General features: G+C 43.5%; 1 protein-coding gene across 1 annotated transcript in view; it reads right to left on the reverse strand.

The window, feature by feature from the left end:
- The window catches only part of GPC4 (glypican 4), a 123,329-nt gene extending 107,105 nt beyond the window's left edge, over positions 1-16,224 (reverse strand). Inside the window, exon 1 of the mRNA XM_081081369.1 lies at positions 15,542-16,224. Within this exon, the coding sequence (XP_080937495.1) occupies positions 15,542-15,701 (160 nt within the window). The 5' untranslated portion in view covers positions 15,702-16,224. The remainder of the gene's footprint in view (positions 1-15,541) is intronic.
- Between the last annotated feature and the right edge of the window lie 374 nt (positions 16,225-16,598).

Here is a 16,598-nt window from a genome sequence, read left to right on the forward strand (position 1 = left end):
TCCTTTCATATTAAGAACACATCTCAATTTTTGTGTTTTTTTTTTCTTTCTGCAAAATATGAGAATACAACAGTGGCTGGAACTTCAAGAAGGAAAACAGATATCCTATTACTAACAGCATAGCTGCCACTAATTAGTCTCTCATGTTAATATGATCAATTACAGAAAAGTCATCTATAAGTCTGACTAACAGGAAGGAAAAAAGAAATGCAAACATCACTTTCATACACAAAGTTCACACACACACACACACATCAGGGAAGTATTGTCAACTAAAGTAATGTAGAGACCTACTTTAATAAACATACACATTTATAATGAACACAATGGTTTGAATTAAAATTGCTGTTCCTGCCTGGCCTGCGTGGCTCAGTGGTTGAGCACAGACCTATGAACCAGGAGGTCATGGTTCGATTCCCTGGTCATGGCACATGCCTGGGCTTGCTCCCCAGTGTGGGGCATGCAGGAAGCAGTGGATCAATGATTCTCTCATCATTGATGTTTCTATCTCTCTCTCCCTTTCCCTTCCTCTCTGAAATCAATAAAAACATATTTTTTTAAAAAAATAAAATAAATGAAATGAAATGGCTGTTCCTGAGGTGTCTGGAAATACTCTCTCCTCCTATGTAGGTGTTAAATATCTCCTATTATCATATTTACACCATTCATTTGCTCAGCAAAATCTTTTATTACATAACATAGATAAACAAGATAAGCCTCAGCCTCCATTACCCCAGAATGTCATTGTATTTTACTTCATTCTTGAGTTTAGTAGCAACCAAGAAAATGTCAGGGCTCCAAAAGAAACACTAAGAGGTTACTGGTGAAAATGGTGCATGCTGTGTCTTTTAAAAATAAAAGCAGAGACAAATTAATCACTTCCCCCTAAAGTTAAAGCTATGTTTACCATAAGATAACTAAGGATTGGTTTGTCCTTTCATGAACTCACATATCTTAGTCCACACCATGACTACTTCATAGTGTATGGACCATTAGATTGATTAGACAACAGGAAACAAAATGCTTATTTCTATTCTTAATCGGGCAGTTTATCCTTATAATAATAGTATTTAAATCATGGCATATGCCACCATCTTAATATTTAAATTAACTAGTGACCCAGTGCACGAAATTCATGCGGGGGGGGGGGGGTCCCCTCAGCCCAGCCTGCACCCTCTCCAATCTGGGATCCCTCTCGCAATCCGGGACCGCTGGCTACTAACCGCTTGCCTGCCTGCCTGACTGGCTGCCCCTAACCACTCTGCATGCTGGCCTAATCACCCCAACTGCCCCTCCTTCTGGCATGATCACCCCTAATTGCCACTCCCGCTGGCCTAATTGCCCCCAACTACCCCCCCTTCCGGCCTGCTCGTCCCCAACTTCCCCCCTCTCATCAGCCAGCTTGCACCCAACTGCCCCCCCCCTCCGCCAGCCTGATCGCCCCCAACTGCCCCTCCCTCGTCGGCCTGATTGCCCCCATCTGCCCTTCCCCCTGCTGGCCTGCTCACCCCCAACTGCCCTCCCCTGCCAACCTGATTGCCCCTAAGCATCTCTGCCTCAGCCCTGCCACCATGGCTTTGTCCAGAAGGATGTCCAGAAGGACGTCCAGAAGGTTTCCCAGAAGGTCTCCCGGTCTAATTAGCATATTACCCTTTCATTAGTATAGATATTTATAATAGGCACACCTTAATCTGCATATCTAAGTAAGATATGCAGTATCTCTGTATACAAACTATGCACCCAATTCACTACCATACAGTCAGTTCACTGCATTAAGTGGAGAACTTGGTGCTCCAGCCTCTGTCATTGCAATGTAATTTAGTCTACCCTTGGTGTAACACAAGGGGCCTAGATTAGAAGATGGCTAAAAACACTGGGTTGTAACCAGGAAACCCTGAGAATACCAGGATCTTAGGACTACTCATGTACCTCTAAGTAAAACTGCCAGGCACGCAAGGTGGTGCCTATATGTATTGCATCCTCAGAGTCCCTCATCAGAGCTCTAAATTTTTGAACAAATTAACAAAAACAGGGCCCTACTTTTATCTGCAATATTCATCTAAAATTCTGGAAATCATCCATTATATTTCCATTAACAATAAAATAAAATTCCAAAAAAATAATCTTACTTGAAATGGGGAAAACCCTGTTCTCAGAGCCTCAGTGTGGCAAGGAAGCCTCCTTTCCCATCCTTGTATAACTGCAAACACTTGTCACTGAGGCTGCATTTGCTTACAGTCCTATCTCTTGGCAGCTTCTGCACTTGTTCCCCATAGTCAGGGTCCTCCTCTCCTTTTGACAACCTATACATTTGGTCACCATTAATAAAGGTTTGGGGAAGTGAAGGAATCCTGCTACCAATTGACAGATGCATCTGTTTCATCTGTTGCTGAACCAAACTTCTCCTGTAACAATCATTGCTGGGCTAGAGGGTTTCATTTTGAGCCACTCACCATTGAAAAAAGTATTTCTGTGGTCTCTATGGGGAATGAGAGTAGATATCGACCTTTTACAAAAGCCAGAAGTTTTTTTTTTAATTTTTAATTTTATTTATCAATTGATGGGGAGGGGGGAGACATCAATTTGACCTTGGTATATCAGAGTGATGCTGTAACCAACTAAACTACCCAGCCAAGACAAGCCAGAAGGCTTTTATACTCATAGTACTGTGGTCGTTCCTCTGCAGACCACTCTGAGAAGAGAAAAAATAGTGCAAAGTGACACAACAGTTCACTTTGCATTTTCTGGTGTAAGCCCAATTCCTAAAATGATGGCCAAGGTCTATAACCATCGAAGAGAACTCCATGTTAACCTCACTAACTTCGGCCCATCTCCCTGCACTGCTCCACTAAGTACTCTAAAATTAACCTGTACCCATTGTGAGAAACAGGGGCTGGCCATTCAAATTTCACATAAAAAGCACTATTCCTAGGAAATGAGAAGAGCCACATTGGGCCTAAATGCAGACTCTACATCAGGGGTCCTCAAACTTTTTAAACAGGGGGCCAGTTCACTGTCCCTCAGACCGTTAGAGGGCCAGACTATAGTTTAAAAAAAAAACAAGCCGAAACCGGTTTGGCTCAGTGGATAGAGCGTCGGCCTGCGGACTGAAGGGTCCCGGGTTCGATTCTGGTCAAGGGCATGTACCTGGGTTGCGGGCACATCCCCAGTGGGAGATGTGCAGGAGGCAGCTGATCGATGTTTCTCTCTCATCGATGTTTCTAACTCTCTATCTCTTTCCCTTCTTCTCTGTAAAAAATCAATAAAATATATTTAAAAAAAAAAACCAACTATGAACAAATTCCTATGCACACTGCACATATCTTATTTTGAAGTAAAAAAACAAAACAGGAACAAATACAATATTTGTATTTGCATGTGGCCTGGGGGCCGTAGTTTGAGGACCCCTGCTCTACATGTTCAAGAACACTACTTTGCACCCTGATTATCACTCATCAAGTGCTGCTCCTTGGAAGTAGTTATCACAACTATAACTAAGTACTTATTTGAAGAATTCCTGAGTCAATATCTATCTCTCTATTTAGGCTGTGAGCTCCAAGTGTGAAGCCTGGCCTATTGTGCTTTTTGATCAATGCATTATCTCCAGTGCCTAGCATAATGCCTGGCAATTAGTAGGCACTCGGTAAACAATTGCTAAATGAATTCAGCATCTATTTACTAGACAGGCTCTTTCTACAAATGGAGGTTCAAATGTGTAGCCTCACACTCATAAGTCCTAAAGAGTCAACTGTGCCCTCTGAAAGCTTCTACTAAGAGCATCCTATTTACAAGGAGTACTATTTCATGTATTCATTCAACAAACATTTTTAAGTGTCAGACGGTGTGCTGGACATTGGGTATAAGGGCAGTGAATAAAAGAGGCAGAGTCCCTGCCCTCAGGTCAGATGGTGAGAGCTGCAAAGAATAAAGCAGAGAAGGAGAGGGGCAAAGTGTATTGTGGAGCATTCTACTTCATGTAGAGGTCAGGAAAGGCTTTCTCCATTAAGGTGATAGGTAAGCAAAGCCCTGAAACATGTGATGAAGTGAGCCATGCTGCTTGCTATCTGGGATCAGTGTTCTAGGTACTGAGAATAAGCGCAAAAGCCCCTCTGAGTGTGCCTGGTGTGCTTGAGGAACAGAGACAGGGGAGGAGATGATATAAACTGCCATGGGAGGGGGCAATGGGCAGATCATGTAAAGCCTCGTAAACTTTGGCGTTCACTCTGAATGGCAAGAGGGGCAGGTGGAACATTTTGAGCAGAGAAATTATATGATTTGGAATTAGATTTAACAGAGTAAGATTTAACAGAGCTGGATGGTACTGGCTGGTGTGTTGAGAATAGCCTGGGGCAAATGGAGCAAGAGCCAGAGCAGAGATTAGCTAGAGGCAACTGCAATAATCCAGGCAAGAGATTATGGGGAATGAGATCAGGCTAGTAATTGTCAAGGTGGGAAGAGGAAGACAGATTCTGGATATTATCTTGAAAGCAGAGCCCAAAGGCAGAGATTATGAGAGACTGTCTAAACAGAACATTTCCAAATCTTTGTCCAGATCCCAAGAAAACTGACACCATCCCTTATTTGGGAAAGTGGTGATTTCTTCATTTGTTTTCCAACTTGAAAGATATGAAACCATCTTCTAAAATTGCCATACTGCTTAATGATCAATCCACCTCTCGCCAGTAGAATCTTCTTCCCAGAGTGTGCCCAGGCCCATGGGACCCAAAGGGACAGGAGGAAAAAAGTTAATTATAAACTGGGGATAAACAAGGCAGAATATTAACCATCCAGCCATCTGGAGACATTTAGCTCACATTCAGTTTAAAGTGATCCCATTGCACACCTCCCCTTTACAAAAATTCTCCCCATAAATGCACACAAAAAACTATTCTTCATCATAGCCTTCAACATCCTAGGCAGGGAGTGATTTTTAAGGACTATTTCTAAAATATACCAGTTAAAAGCTGTCCTTTTTGCTTTTTAAAATCTTAGCATGGGGAAATATTCTATAATTAAGGCAATTTTAACAATAGTAGATAATAATTTGACTATAAATTGTAAGGAATGTAATGACTGCTTATTCTGGCACCAAAGAAGCAGGACTTGCTGTGAAGTGACTGCCAAGAAAAATGATACTCCCACTCAGACTGGACCACTGCAAGTAGTAACTGTTAACCACATGCTTTACACTGCAGTTTGCAAGGACACAGTGCTTTTTTTCCTCTTTACCCAAACACCAGACTGAAAACTCAATGGAGACAAACCATGTGGTGGAAAGAAACAATAACTGAAGGAAAAAAAATATTCTGCGGCTAATGCTTGCTGGAATGCCTACGTCAAGGGTTTGGAGAACTAAGAAAACCTCTGCAGTCCAAAAGAAACCACTTCCAGTCTGCTCCTGTAGACAGAAGCCCAACATACAAGAATGAAGCCAGGCTGAAAGAGGCTATAGAAAGCCAACTGACAAAGTAGCCATGAGAAGAAAGGACTAGCATGAAAAGAACGGCTGGGATGAAGCTGAGACCAGGTGACCTTGAGCTAGACTAGACAAAGACAGCAATCCTGCCTGGGACCTGACCTAAGCTTCCTGGAGAAGAGGGAAGTGAGCACCTCGTAGAAAAGCTGAAGCAAGGAACAGGAGCCAAGGCGGCCTCTCTTTTTCTACAAGCACCTCTGCAGGTACAGCTAAGTTCCTGTTAATGTCTAGAATAGACAATGTAAGAAGAAACCATGTCGACCAGGATTAAAACAAACCACATGAAATACTCAGATCCTACCTCTAAGTAAGCCAAGGAATAAATAACACTATATTCTAGGTGTGTTTTTTTTTTTAAAAAAGATTATTTTCCCTTTCTTACTTAGGCATCCAAGACTGAATATAATCTAAAATTTAAAAGAAACTATACAGCTTAAAATAAATTCATTAAAAGGGGATTAAATAAAAATATCCATTCTTAAAATGAATACAAAAATTCAAAAATCATGCTTGAACTTATTTTTGAATAGAAAACATTTCTCAAACACCTACCCTGTGCCATGCCATGTGATATAAATTAGAGATATGTGGCCTCTCAGATCAGGCATGATTGGGCAAGAAGAGCTTTTTTTAGCGTTCAAATAACCACAAGGTCAGAGACAAGGACCATCAAATATACCCTCATTTTTAATACAGCACTCCTATCCTTAACTTCTAGTGTTTCTTTAATTATGATTATACATTTACTTAGTTTGGTAAATGTTTGAAAGGGAAACCAATATTCAAATATTTAAACCTGTCACCTGTAACTAAAAACCAACTCTTGCCTCTTGTGACTTCAGGTCCGAATGTTAGTTTCCCAAGCTGAACACAGAAGACAGTATTAGGAACTACATATAACCCAGATGTTCTAGAAGGCTTAGAAGAGAAGACACTAAGGAACAAAATCACCAACCAAAATCTCTTTAGTGAATAAGCCTCTGAATAAATAATATACAGTCTTTAACCTATTTTTTACAGAAAGGGCAAAGTAGCACATAGAATTCACTCCTTATTGATCTGGCACTATTGGGAAACTAGGTGCTCTAAACAGGTAAATGTGTAAGTTTACTTAACTTTCCTCTTTCAAGAGCAATTTTTGTATTTTAAATATGCCCCCTCTTTCTAAATAAAACTTTCTAAACTTTGAAACCAGAATATACCCAACATAATTATTTAATACTATCCTGAAACATACTAGTGTTCTCAAGGTTTACAGAGGTACCTCTGAGCATTCACCCCTCCTAAAATATCTCAAATTGCCAAGATCATTAAGTTCTGGGTCTATTTTTCAACTTCTGGTCTCCCCACCCTGTTTCACACTGGCATTGGTCACCTCTCCCATATGTCACCTTGCCCACCTCTAAAAGCACACCTTCCTCGCCCAGCTGGCGTGGCTCAGTGGTTGAGCATCAACCTATGAACCAGGAGGTCCTGGTTCAATCCTGGTCAGGGCACATGCCTGGGTTGTGGGCTGGATCCCCAGTGTGAGGCTGGATCCCCAGTGTGAGGTGTGCAGAAGGCAGCCAATCAATGATTGTCTCTCATCATTGATGTTTCTATCTCTCCCTCTCCCTTGCTCTCTGAAATCAATAATAAAAAATATATATTATAAATAAATAAATAAAAGCAGACCTTCCTCTCACCCCTCCCCTCTCCAACCAGCACTACTTGTTACTTCTAACCAGCTATGACATGAGAATCTATATAACCTAAACGTTATCTTCCCTTTTTAAACCCTATCTACCTAATTTGAATGTAAGCACCTCAAAAGCTTTGTTCCTGTTTTAAACATCATTGAATCCCCAGCACCTAGCATTCTGCTATTGATGGAAGAGCTCTTCATTCAGTGATTGCAGATGATAAATTTCTGAAGGCTTTTCCCAAGTAGACAGAATGCAAGGGCTTCATGACAGCTGTTTCCATCATTTAGCTTTCCTGCTTACTTCCACATTCCCAGCTGTGTTCTGGATGGCTGTGCCGGCCACAAGCCTAGGGATTTACCGTACTTCTATTTCTTGATAAGATACTTGAAGAGAATAAACACATGGCAAAGAGGACATTAAAGTAAGGGATAAAGAGATTTTTTTTTTATTTTACCAATAAAGACAAAGGGAAAAATATCACCCAACACACTGACACCTAATCAATACATGACAAGGCTGGATGCCTTTCTATCTAATTCTCTCCAAAGCACTTTCAATACCCTAGTCTTATTTCTCTACCCTCAGCAAATCATCACTGGTTATGGCATATACTAAATCTTGATTAAAAATATGTTTTTCCAAGTTTAACAAACCTTCCTCTTAACTCCAAGTTAGTCAAAATTAAAACAAGCATGCACTGAGTCTAAATTAAAGCTCTATAATGAGATAACACTTCGTGATGAATTTCATTGGAAAGTTTAGAATCACAATGTCAGAGATGGAGGGGACATCAGAGATCATCTAGGGTAGTGGCTCTAAGTATGGCTGCTCATCAGAACCACTAGGGAGCTCTTAAAAAATTACCATGACCTAGTTACACTGCCAGAATGTATGATTTAATTAGTCTGGGGTGGTGCCCAGACATAAGATTTTAAAAGCTCTCCAGATGGTTCTAATGTGTAGCCAGGGTTGAGAATCCCTGACCTAATCCAGCATTCTAATACCCCACTCACATTTTTTTTCAGACAAAGGAGAAGAAAAAAAACCTTACCAAAGGTATCAAACAACTAATTTGTCACAGAGGTAGGCTAGGACTGCTCTTTCCAAGAAACTATGTTCTCTCCATGTAAACTACTCTATCTAGGACAGTGGAGATTCTCTTCCATTATTTTCTATCCTCACTAAACCAACATCCCCACTTGTCCCAAAGTAAATGCATTTTCTGAATATTCTTTGCCTTGGAATCCTATTGTATAATTCTTGAAAACCTAAACTATGTATGTCTGCTTCCCTATAGTATCCCTTCTTTTTTCTCAAAGAACTTTGGGAGTTTAATCAGGCATGGTTCCCCTTAAAGCCATATTACTTTTCCTCTGATAAGTTAGACTCAGCCCATCTTTTTCACCATTATCATCACATGGCCTTCTTTCAAATCCCTTGCCAGGTTTACCTACAATTCTCTTTCAGCCCACTTAAGTTCTATCACCTCCAATTCTCTTCTGGCTCAATTAATTTCTAGTTTGTACCTGCCCTGCCATACTTTGTGGACTTCCATCTTCTCTTGGCTTAAACTCTTTCCATTTTGTGAAAGATGCCTTTTTCCCTGAAGCAGCCTCTTTTACTCTGCCAGTTAGTCATGCAGGGTTCTTTTTTTCTTCCCTCAAGCAGCTGGTCTTTTTGATGTCTGGCACACATTTATCTGGGCTTCCAATAAGATGTTTTTACATAGTTTCCAGGCTTCCTGGAGGTTATTGACTTTTTTAACTCTTCCATTCAATTTTTTCCCTAATTTCTAACATTTGTTAGAGTTTCTTTTTCCAAAGTTGAATACCTGGCTGATAGATCTCTTTGATTTTTCTCTCCCACCAGATTGCTGAATTAAATGCATCAGAACTTAAATATAATATTTCAAATTACCTCCAGGATGGAATTGCTTCATGAATTTTCTACACTTTCATGTTCTCTATAGTAAGCAACAGATGTTTAACCAAGAGGAACTAAAATGCTAGTTCTTACTTGTTCGGATTTTAGTATGTCTGCTTATATAAAAATTTCTGGTATACTTAACCCTGTGTTCCTGTTCAGTAAAGAAAATAAAGTCAAGTTTTATTTTTATAAAGTTAACCAATGTGCATTGAACAGCTCTATATCTTAAACCTAATGCGTTAAATTATACTTCTAAATTTGTTCTAAATTGCCTAATCACAGAAGTCTTGATTGTTTGTTACTTAAAGAAGTATAGCCTTAACCGGTGTGGCTCAGTGGATAGAGCGTCGGCCTTTGGACTGAAGGATCCCGGGTTTGATTCCGGTCAAGGACATGTACCTTGGTTGCGGGCACATCCCCAGTAGGGGGTGTGCAGGAGGCAGCTGATAGATGTTTCTCTCTCATGGATGTTTCTAACTCTCTATCCCTCTTCCTTCCTCTCTGTAAAAAAAAACAAAAAACAATAATATATATATATATTTTTAAAAGTATATAACTCACCCGGTGGGTGTGGCTCAGTGGTTGAGAGTCGACCTATGAACTAGGAGGTAACCGTTTGATTCCTGGTCAGGGCACATGCCCGGGTTGTGGGCTTGATCCCTATTGGGAGGCATGTAGGAGGCAGCCAATCAATGATTCTCTCTCATCACTGATGTTTCTATCGCTCTCTCCCTCTCCCTCCCTCCCTCTCTGAAATCAATATATATTATATAACTCAAAGTGCAAAGAAAAACTCAATTCTGAATCTTTCTGAAAAATTCCTGCAACACTTGGTTATTGATGAAGTGGTAAAGTAAATACTCCCCCAAAAGAATAACAATATTCTCCACATTATACCAACATATCATGGAGATTTAACCCTAAATGTATTTCTCTTCAGAAGCTGAGATCCAAAAGATTTACAGGAGTGCAAGAGACCATGGGATGACAATCTATTATCAGGTAGTGTAATCCCATCATCACACTGGTGTCCTGGAAATGAATGTGGAATTGTCTGCCATTCCACACCCTCCCCACTTGTTTTAACTATTGCACGTGGTACTGTTGGGCACACAAAACACCAGGAGCTACCACCTCTGTCCTCAGGTTGCTTACAGTTGTAAAGATACATGTGTGCCTGCACATACAATTAACTATTAAACAAGACAACTGTGTGCAAAGACCATGGACCAGACTCAAGAAGGGAATTAGGAGGAAGAGAAATTCAGAAGTGACTCCATAAACATATCATTTGAGATACTTGAAGCCACTGACGCTCAAAGCAGAGAAATTACTCCATTCAAAACACTGCTGTAAAGAAATGAAGCTGGCAATGTTCCCTGTGGAATGGGAGAGTAACAAGACAATGGCAGGTAGACCAGTAAAGAATTATTTAAAACAGCTCCCTAACAGCTCTCCCTGCCTTTATGCCACTAGCTATCTTCCTAAAACAGCTTGACTAATGACATTTACCTTCTCAGAAACCATCACTGGTTCCACATGGCCCAGGAATTACAATTTATATTGTTTCTACTATTAACAATAGATTATCTATGTCTGGGTATAAGAAGTGGCCTGCAAAGGACAGGATTGGTTCCTCTCTACTACAGCATCACAATAGTGCTATGATGATGGATCCTTTACTAGTTAACTGATGATCCCCTCACAGCTTATATTTCTAAAACTAGCCCTCATGGGAGTTGCAAAGGTACACTCTTGTCTTACTATCTGTAGAACATAGCACAGACCATACTCTGGGTCAGATAAGACCTAGATTCAAATCCCACCTGTACCATTCCCTAGCTGTGAGACTGAATATATTTAGAAGTCCCTTTGGATCTCAGTTTCCTTGTCTATAAAATGGGGATGATGAAAGTAATAATTCTGACTTCATATGGTTGCTGTGGATTTTAAATGGTCTCATGTAATTCCCTTAGGGACACCAGGTCCAGAGAAAACACTCAACAGCTACTTTTCATGAGGCCAAAATGCATTTTTTGTGAGCACATATGTAAACAACATCAGTGATAAAAGTTACTGTTATTGGGGAGCCAGAGACTCACTTCCAACTGATTAGATTAGCATTGATGTTGTTTCCCTTGTAAAAACAAAAATTCCCTTTTTCATTCTTTAGTCCAGTCCTAGCTAATCCTGAAATTGCATGCAACCCATTGTGAGTCAAAAAAAAAAAAGGAAAATAGTAATTATGCTGAATAAAACATTTTATATTTGTATGTTCTAACGAGAGATAGAGCTGCATAATCCAGAATTTTTACTAAGTTTTTTATAAGCATGTCTAGCAGGTAGTTCCTATAATACCTGGGACAATTTCTATACTGACAGGCCCTGTGGCTCAATTAGGCCCTCTTCTCAAGTGAATATTAATAAAAAATAATGTTATTTTTTATTAATGAACTAGCATTACCTAGCTAACACTTGGGTCCCAAATCCCTTCTCCCTTGGAACTTCCTGGGCACTTTCTCCCATCTGTACCACTCACAGAGTACTTAACACACACCATGTTTTATTCAGGGAGCCAAACTGATGATTCCAACAGAATAGAAGATCACAAGTTTTCTATAAATCTAATCCATCTACTTAAATTGGAGAAGAGAGAATACAAATCTTGAAGACGTATGTTTTGTGTATTACATATAATAATCAACTCAGTAGCAAAAAGTATTTCTACCTCTCCCTTCACACACACTTTTATTCCATATAATCCTAACATAGCTTATATAGTTCCAGAATCCTTTAGGGCAGGGGTGGGGAACCTTTTTTCTGCCAAGGATCATTTGGATATTTACAACAACATTCACAGGCCATAGAAAATTATCAATATAAAATTAACCTGCTATATTTGGTCAAACATTTAATTAACTCACCCCTAATGCCTTGGGAGGGCCAGACCAAATGATTTTGCCCGCAGGCTGGATATTTCCCACCCCTGCTTCAGGGCATACATTTATGTATGCATGCTCCCACCAGCATACTCACAGGTGTATTGTTCATGAACATAGATTGGAACAGGAAACAAAAATTCCAAAATCACAACTATGACACAAAGTTCTTGTTGATATCATTCAATGTCACTATGGAAGAGACTTCTGGCAAACTTAAGAATGTTTCTGTCTCACCCCTAAAGACAATTTCAACAAAGATTAGATTAGTAATAAAATGCCAATTGTTGCATATCGTTTATCCCAACTTTATGGAGGAAGGCACACTGAAAATGGTTAGATTTTAAAACTTCTTTTTAATATTATTTTTTATTAGTGAACTAGAATTACCTAGCTAACACTTGCGTCCTAATCCCTTCTCCCTTGGAACTTCCTGGGCACTCCTTCCTCCTCATCTGTACCACTCACATAGTATTTATCACACACTATGTTTTATTCCAACTATGTGTGTGCATGGCTTATCTCTACTATCAGGAAAGGTTTTGGTGGCAGAGGCCTTCCTGCCCTTCTTTCTTCCACTATGCCAAACACAAAATATTACACATAGTAGGCACTCCAAAAAGATATACCTATTGAAAGCTAACCAAAAACATATCCTTTGTGCTAAAGATACCTTGTGATCATGGCATCTTAGCTACCCATTACTTGGTAAGTATAAAGGTACATGCAGGACTTCAGGACTTCAGCATGATGTACTCCCTAACACCCTTGAGAACATATCAAATGATCTTAATTATGATCTAAAAAGACTGAGAGTACTTAAGAACATGGAGTATTCTTATAGCCTGTTCAAACCTCTAGAAGGCAAGTGCAAGGCCCTTGGGAACAAAACCTTAACCTTGGGCTAGGCACCCAGACATTGTGCCCCTGGACTTTTGTATTTAAATACAGATATATACCCCCCCACCTCCACCACACACCAGGGAAAGTGCCCAACAATTCATTCATTCAAACATAAGCTGAATACAAGTCATTATATGACTTTCTCCCCAAAATGACCAAAATTATCTGAGTGTAGCCCAGGGAAGACAAGGCTAATGTATGCATCTGGAGAGGCCAGGCTGGCTGATGGTAAAGATTACCCTGTTTCTATACTAGCCGTCTAAAGGTATTTACTTGGGTCTGTCTGTGTTGTGACAGTGTCCTAGACTCAAATGAATGCCTCTAACACTCCACATTTTTGAGCCATTCAGTCATGCATTTTTGTTATTGTTGAAAGTGGTGCGAAATTGCACTGCATGAGCTAAAATCCTTGGTGGTCTTCCAAGGATTCCAGCTAAAAAGGCACTTCCTTTGTTCCTTAGGAGAATGCAGTCCAGTAGGTCATTCAAAAGGGGAAATAAAAGCAGCAGCCCTGGGAGGGAGATGAAGGACAAGACAAAAAGAATAAAATGTTTTGGGTGTGAGCACATTAGCTTCCATTTCCTGCTGCTGGTCACTAATAACTCTCCTATCTTTGGAGGGAAAATGTCCAGATAGACATTCACGCAAAAGTATTCCTCAGGTGTTTTCTGGGGATCATGACAATCAAAGGGAACACCTGGTACATTCTCTGAGCACTCATCAAACTTCCTTTTTCCTGAGATGCTGCCTGGGGAAGATGTCCTGCAGCTTCGAGACTGCACAGAGCAAAGTTGGAGAAAGTGGGGAGGGCCATTTCACAACCCACTCCCTGAATACCTCCAGTCTATCTCAAAGGCACATATTGTTTGCATGATCAGAAGATGAAAACTTGTCACACTCCCATTAAGTGCATCACTGCATTTATCCCTTCAAAATGTGGGAATGACAACTGTAACCTTCACGCCAATCATCTCCGCTGGGCCCAGGCCCAAACCATGCAGGGCACAAAGACCCCAGGTCAGACCTGTAGAGCCCCCAAGCTTCAGTGACTGCTGGTTCACTTCACTTTTTCTGCCTGGGAAGGAGGGAGAGTGGAAAGAAAGAGGGCTTTTTAGAGCTCTACCACCAATAAAATCGTGCCACTGTGAGGACATACTTGAGCTCCCCAAAAGACAGGCAGCTCAAGGGCAAACAGTCTCCAATCAGTAGTGTGGGAGTTATTTGATAACTGCCAAGGTGCAGTGGACTTCTATGCTGCTTCAACAACTTCTTGGGTTCTATTTCTAAACAGTTGCTGATTACATTCGGAAAGTGCCCAGAAACTTCCCTCAATTACCTTTGTAATTTATATGTAATTGATGACTGCACTTAATCTCCAAGGTTATTAATAGTCCTTCCAAAAAATAACCCCCAAGTCTTCCTAAGCCTTTGGGAGTGCCTGGCTGATATTACAGTATTTCCTTTGCCAACTGCCGCCCCCCTGCTCGCCCCACCCGAGCGACCAAAACCTAGAGGCAAAGGCGCACTCTGCTTACTTCCATGAAAGGTTCGGAATGGAGGCTTGGCCCCTGAGCTCGAATCGCTCACTTCTCCGTTAGGTTATTCTGGCCACGAGCCAGGGAGATTCGTATTTCTTTCTGAACCCTCCGGGCAAACGGGCTACCTGCGCAGCCCGCGGGGCTGCACGCAACAGTTGGCCTCTCAGAATGAGAGTGCGACCCAGGGGGGACCCGCCCGGCCATTGCCGGCCTTGGGAGGGGTAAAGGGCGCCGGCCTGAAAGCTGCCTCCCAGGCGCTCCAAGAAGGACTTTCACAAATACCTCCAAGTACCCCCAAGCGCCAAAATCCGGGGAACTTTTTCACAGGCTAAACAGTCTCCATTTGCATAACCATCTCCTAGCCGAGATTCAGGTTTCCTGTAATCAGTCCTTTCAAAGGTTTGTAATTCAACGTGCAATTAACCCTTAAAATGAGGTGAGAAAAAAAGAAAGGGGGGAAATACCCTTCTCGCACAACACCTTCAGAAGAGTTCCCAAAAGTCAGATTTGGAGGGGTGGAGAGTCTTTTGCTTTTTAAAGGCGACTAAAGCCGCTGTAGCTACTAAAACTAATCCGTCTCAGCAGTGGGAAAGAGGTGGGCAAAGGGTTTTTAAATAACATCAATGAAACATCAATTCAAGTCCCGCGTTTTGCGCTCCCCGTACTCTGGCAAGAAGGTTCCCCACCACCACCCCACAGGCTACGTCCACCCGGACCCGGCCTCTTGTCACCCACACAACAAAGCGGGGAGCCCCGTAAGAAGTTCAACCCGGAAAAGGCCAAGGAGCGGGTGACGCGCACTCTGCGGACCAGAGTCCTCTGGGGCTTCCCGGGACTGGGGGCGAAGGGTCAGAGTGCCGGAGTAGCAACGGGCAATTCGGCGGCGCCCCGCCACACGCAGCGCCCCGGGGGCCGCCGTGTCCGCGGGAACCTTCTACGCCGCAGGGGCTCGCTCTGGAGTTCTCCCTGTGGGCTACCTGCGCCCGGCGCTGGGGGCGGCGGGGCGAAGGGACTTCTGTGGCCCCTTCTCTCGGGCGCCCGTCTCTGCGCTCGCCCCCCAGGGTTCCCACCTACCGTTGATCTCATGCATAGGGGCATCGTTCTTGTTGAAGCCTTTTGACACGTAGAGACGCCGCACTTCCGAGCAACTTTTCGACTTGAGCTCGGCAGCCAGGAGCGCGGCGCTGAGCACGGCCAGGGTGCAGAGAAGGGCGGGCAAGCCGAACCGTGCCATGGTGCGGACAGGACGGACGCGCTCCCACCTTCGGGACAGGACGGAAAGTGGAGGGCGCGGGCCGTGAGGAGCGGAGTCGGGGGCTCGTGAGTGGAGCGAGGGAGTTGGAGAAGTTGGGGGAGGAGGAGATCGGCAGGAGGAGACGCGGGGCGAAAAGTGGAGCTGGGCCTCGCGCGTCAGGCAACGGTCCCCGGTGCCAGGCGCCCGGCTAGGGAAGGAGTAGGAGGAGGGTGTAGAGGCGGTGCGCGGCCCAATGGAGCGGAGGCGCGGACCGGTGACCTCGGGGCTCCGCGAAGACAGTGAGTGGGGCGAGCTGGCCGCCGGCGGGACAGGGACGCGGGGAAGGAGTGGAAGGTGGCAGACGCCGCGGGGGCCGCGGAGGGTGTGAGCGGCGGCGGCTGGCGCTCGCTGCGCGCGGCTCGGGCTGCCCGGCGCTGATCCGCTCTCCTGACTCCACTCGGCTCACTCACTCTGCCCTCGGCCTCGCTGTTGTGCCCTCCTCAGCTCCGCCGCTGATTGACTAGCCGGCGTGCACTGCGACGCACGGCAAACTTGGCCCAGCGGGCGGCACAAGGGGTAGGGGCGGGCGATGGGGGAGGGGGGTAAGGGGGTGCTGGAGACGGGCGGGAGCTGGTAGGGTCGGGATGGGAGAAAACCTGGAAGCGGGGTTGGATCCGGAGCAGCTAAATCCACTTCCTAGGGGGCCGCACCGGGCGCGCTGCGCTCCCTCCGGAGACACGCCCCGCTGGGCTCCTCCTTCCTCCCCTCCTCCGGGGAGGCGGAGAACCTGCCCACCGCCCCAGTCAAGAGGAAAGGCTAACTTCTCCAGGATTAAGGGCCCAAGCCCTGGGGGATCCAGCAGGTGGGGGCTTGTCCCAAAGCCCACGTCGGAGTCCT

Source organism: Myotis nattereri (assembly GCF_964212035.1).
Source record: "Myotis nattereri genome assembly, chromosome: X".
In the NCBI taxonomy this organism is placed as follows: Eukaryota; Metazoa; Chordata; class Mammalia; order Chiroptera; family Vespertilionidae; genus Myotis; species Myotis nattereri.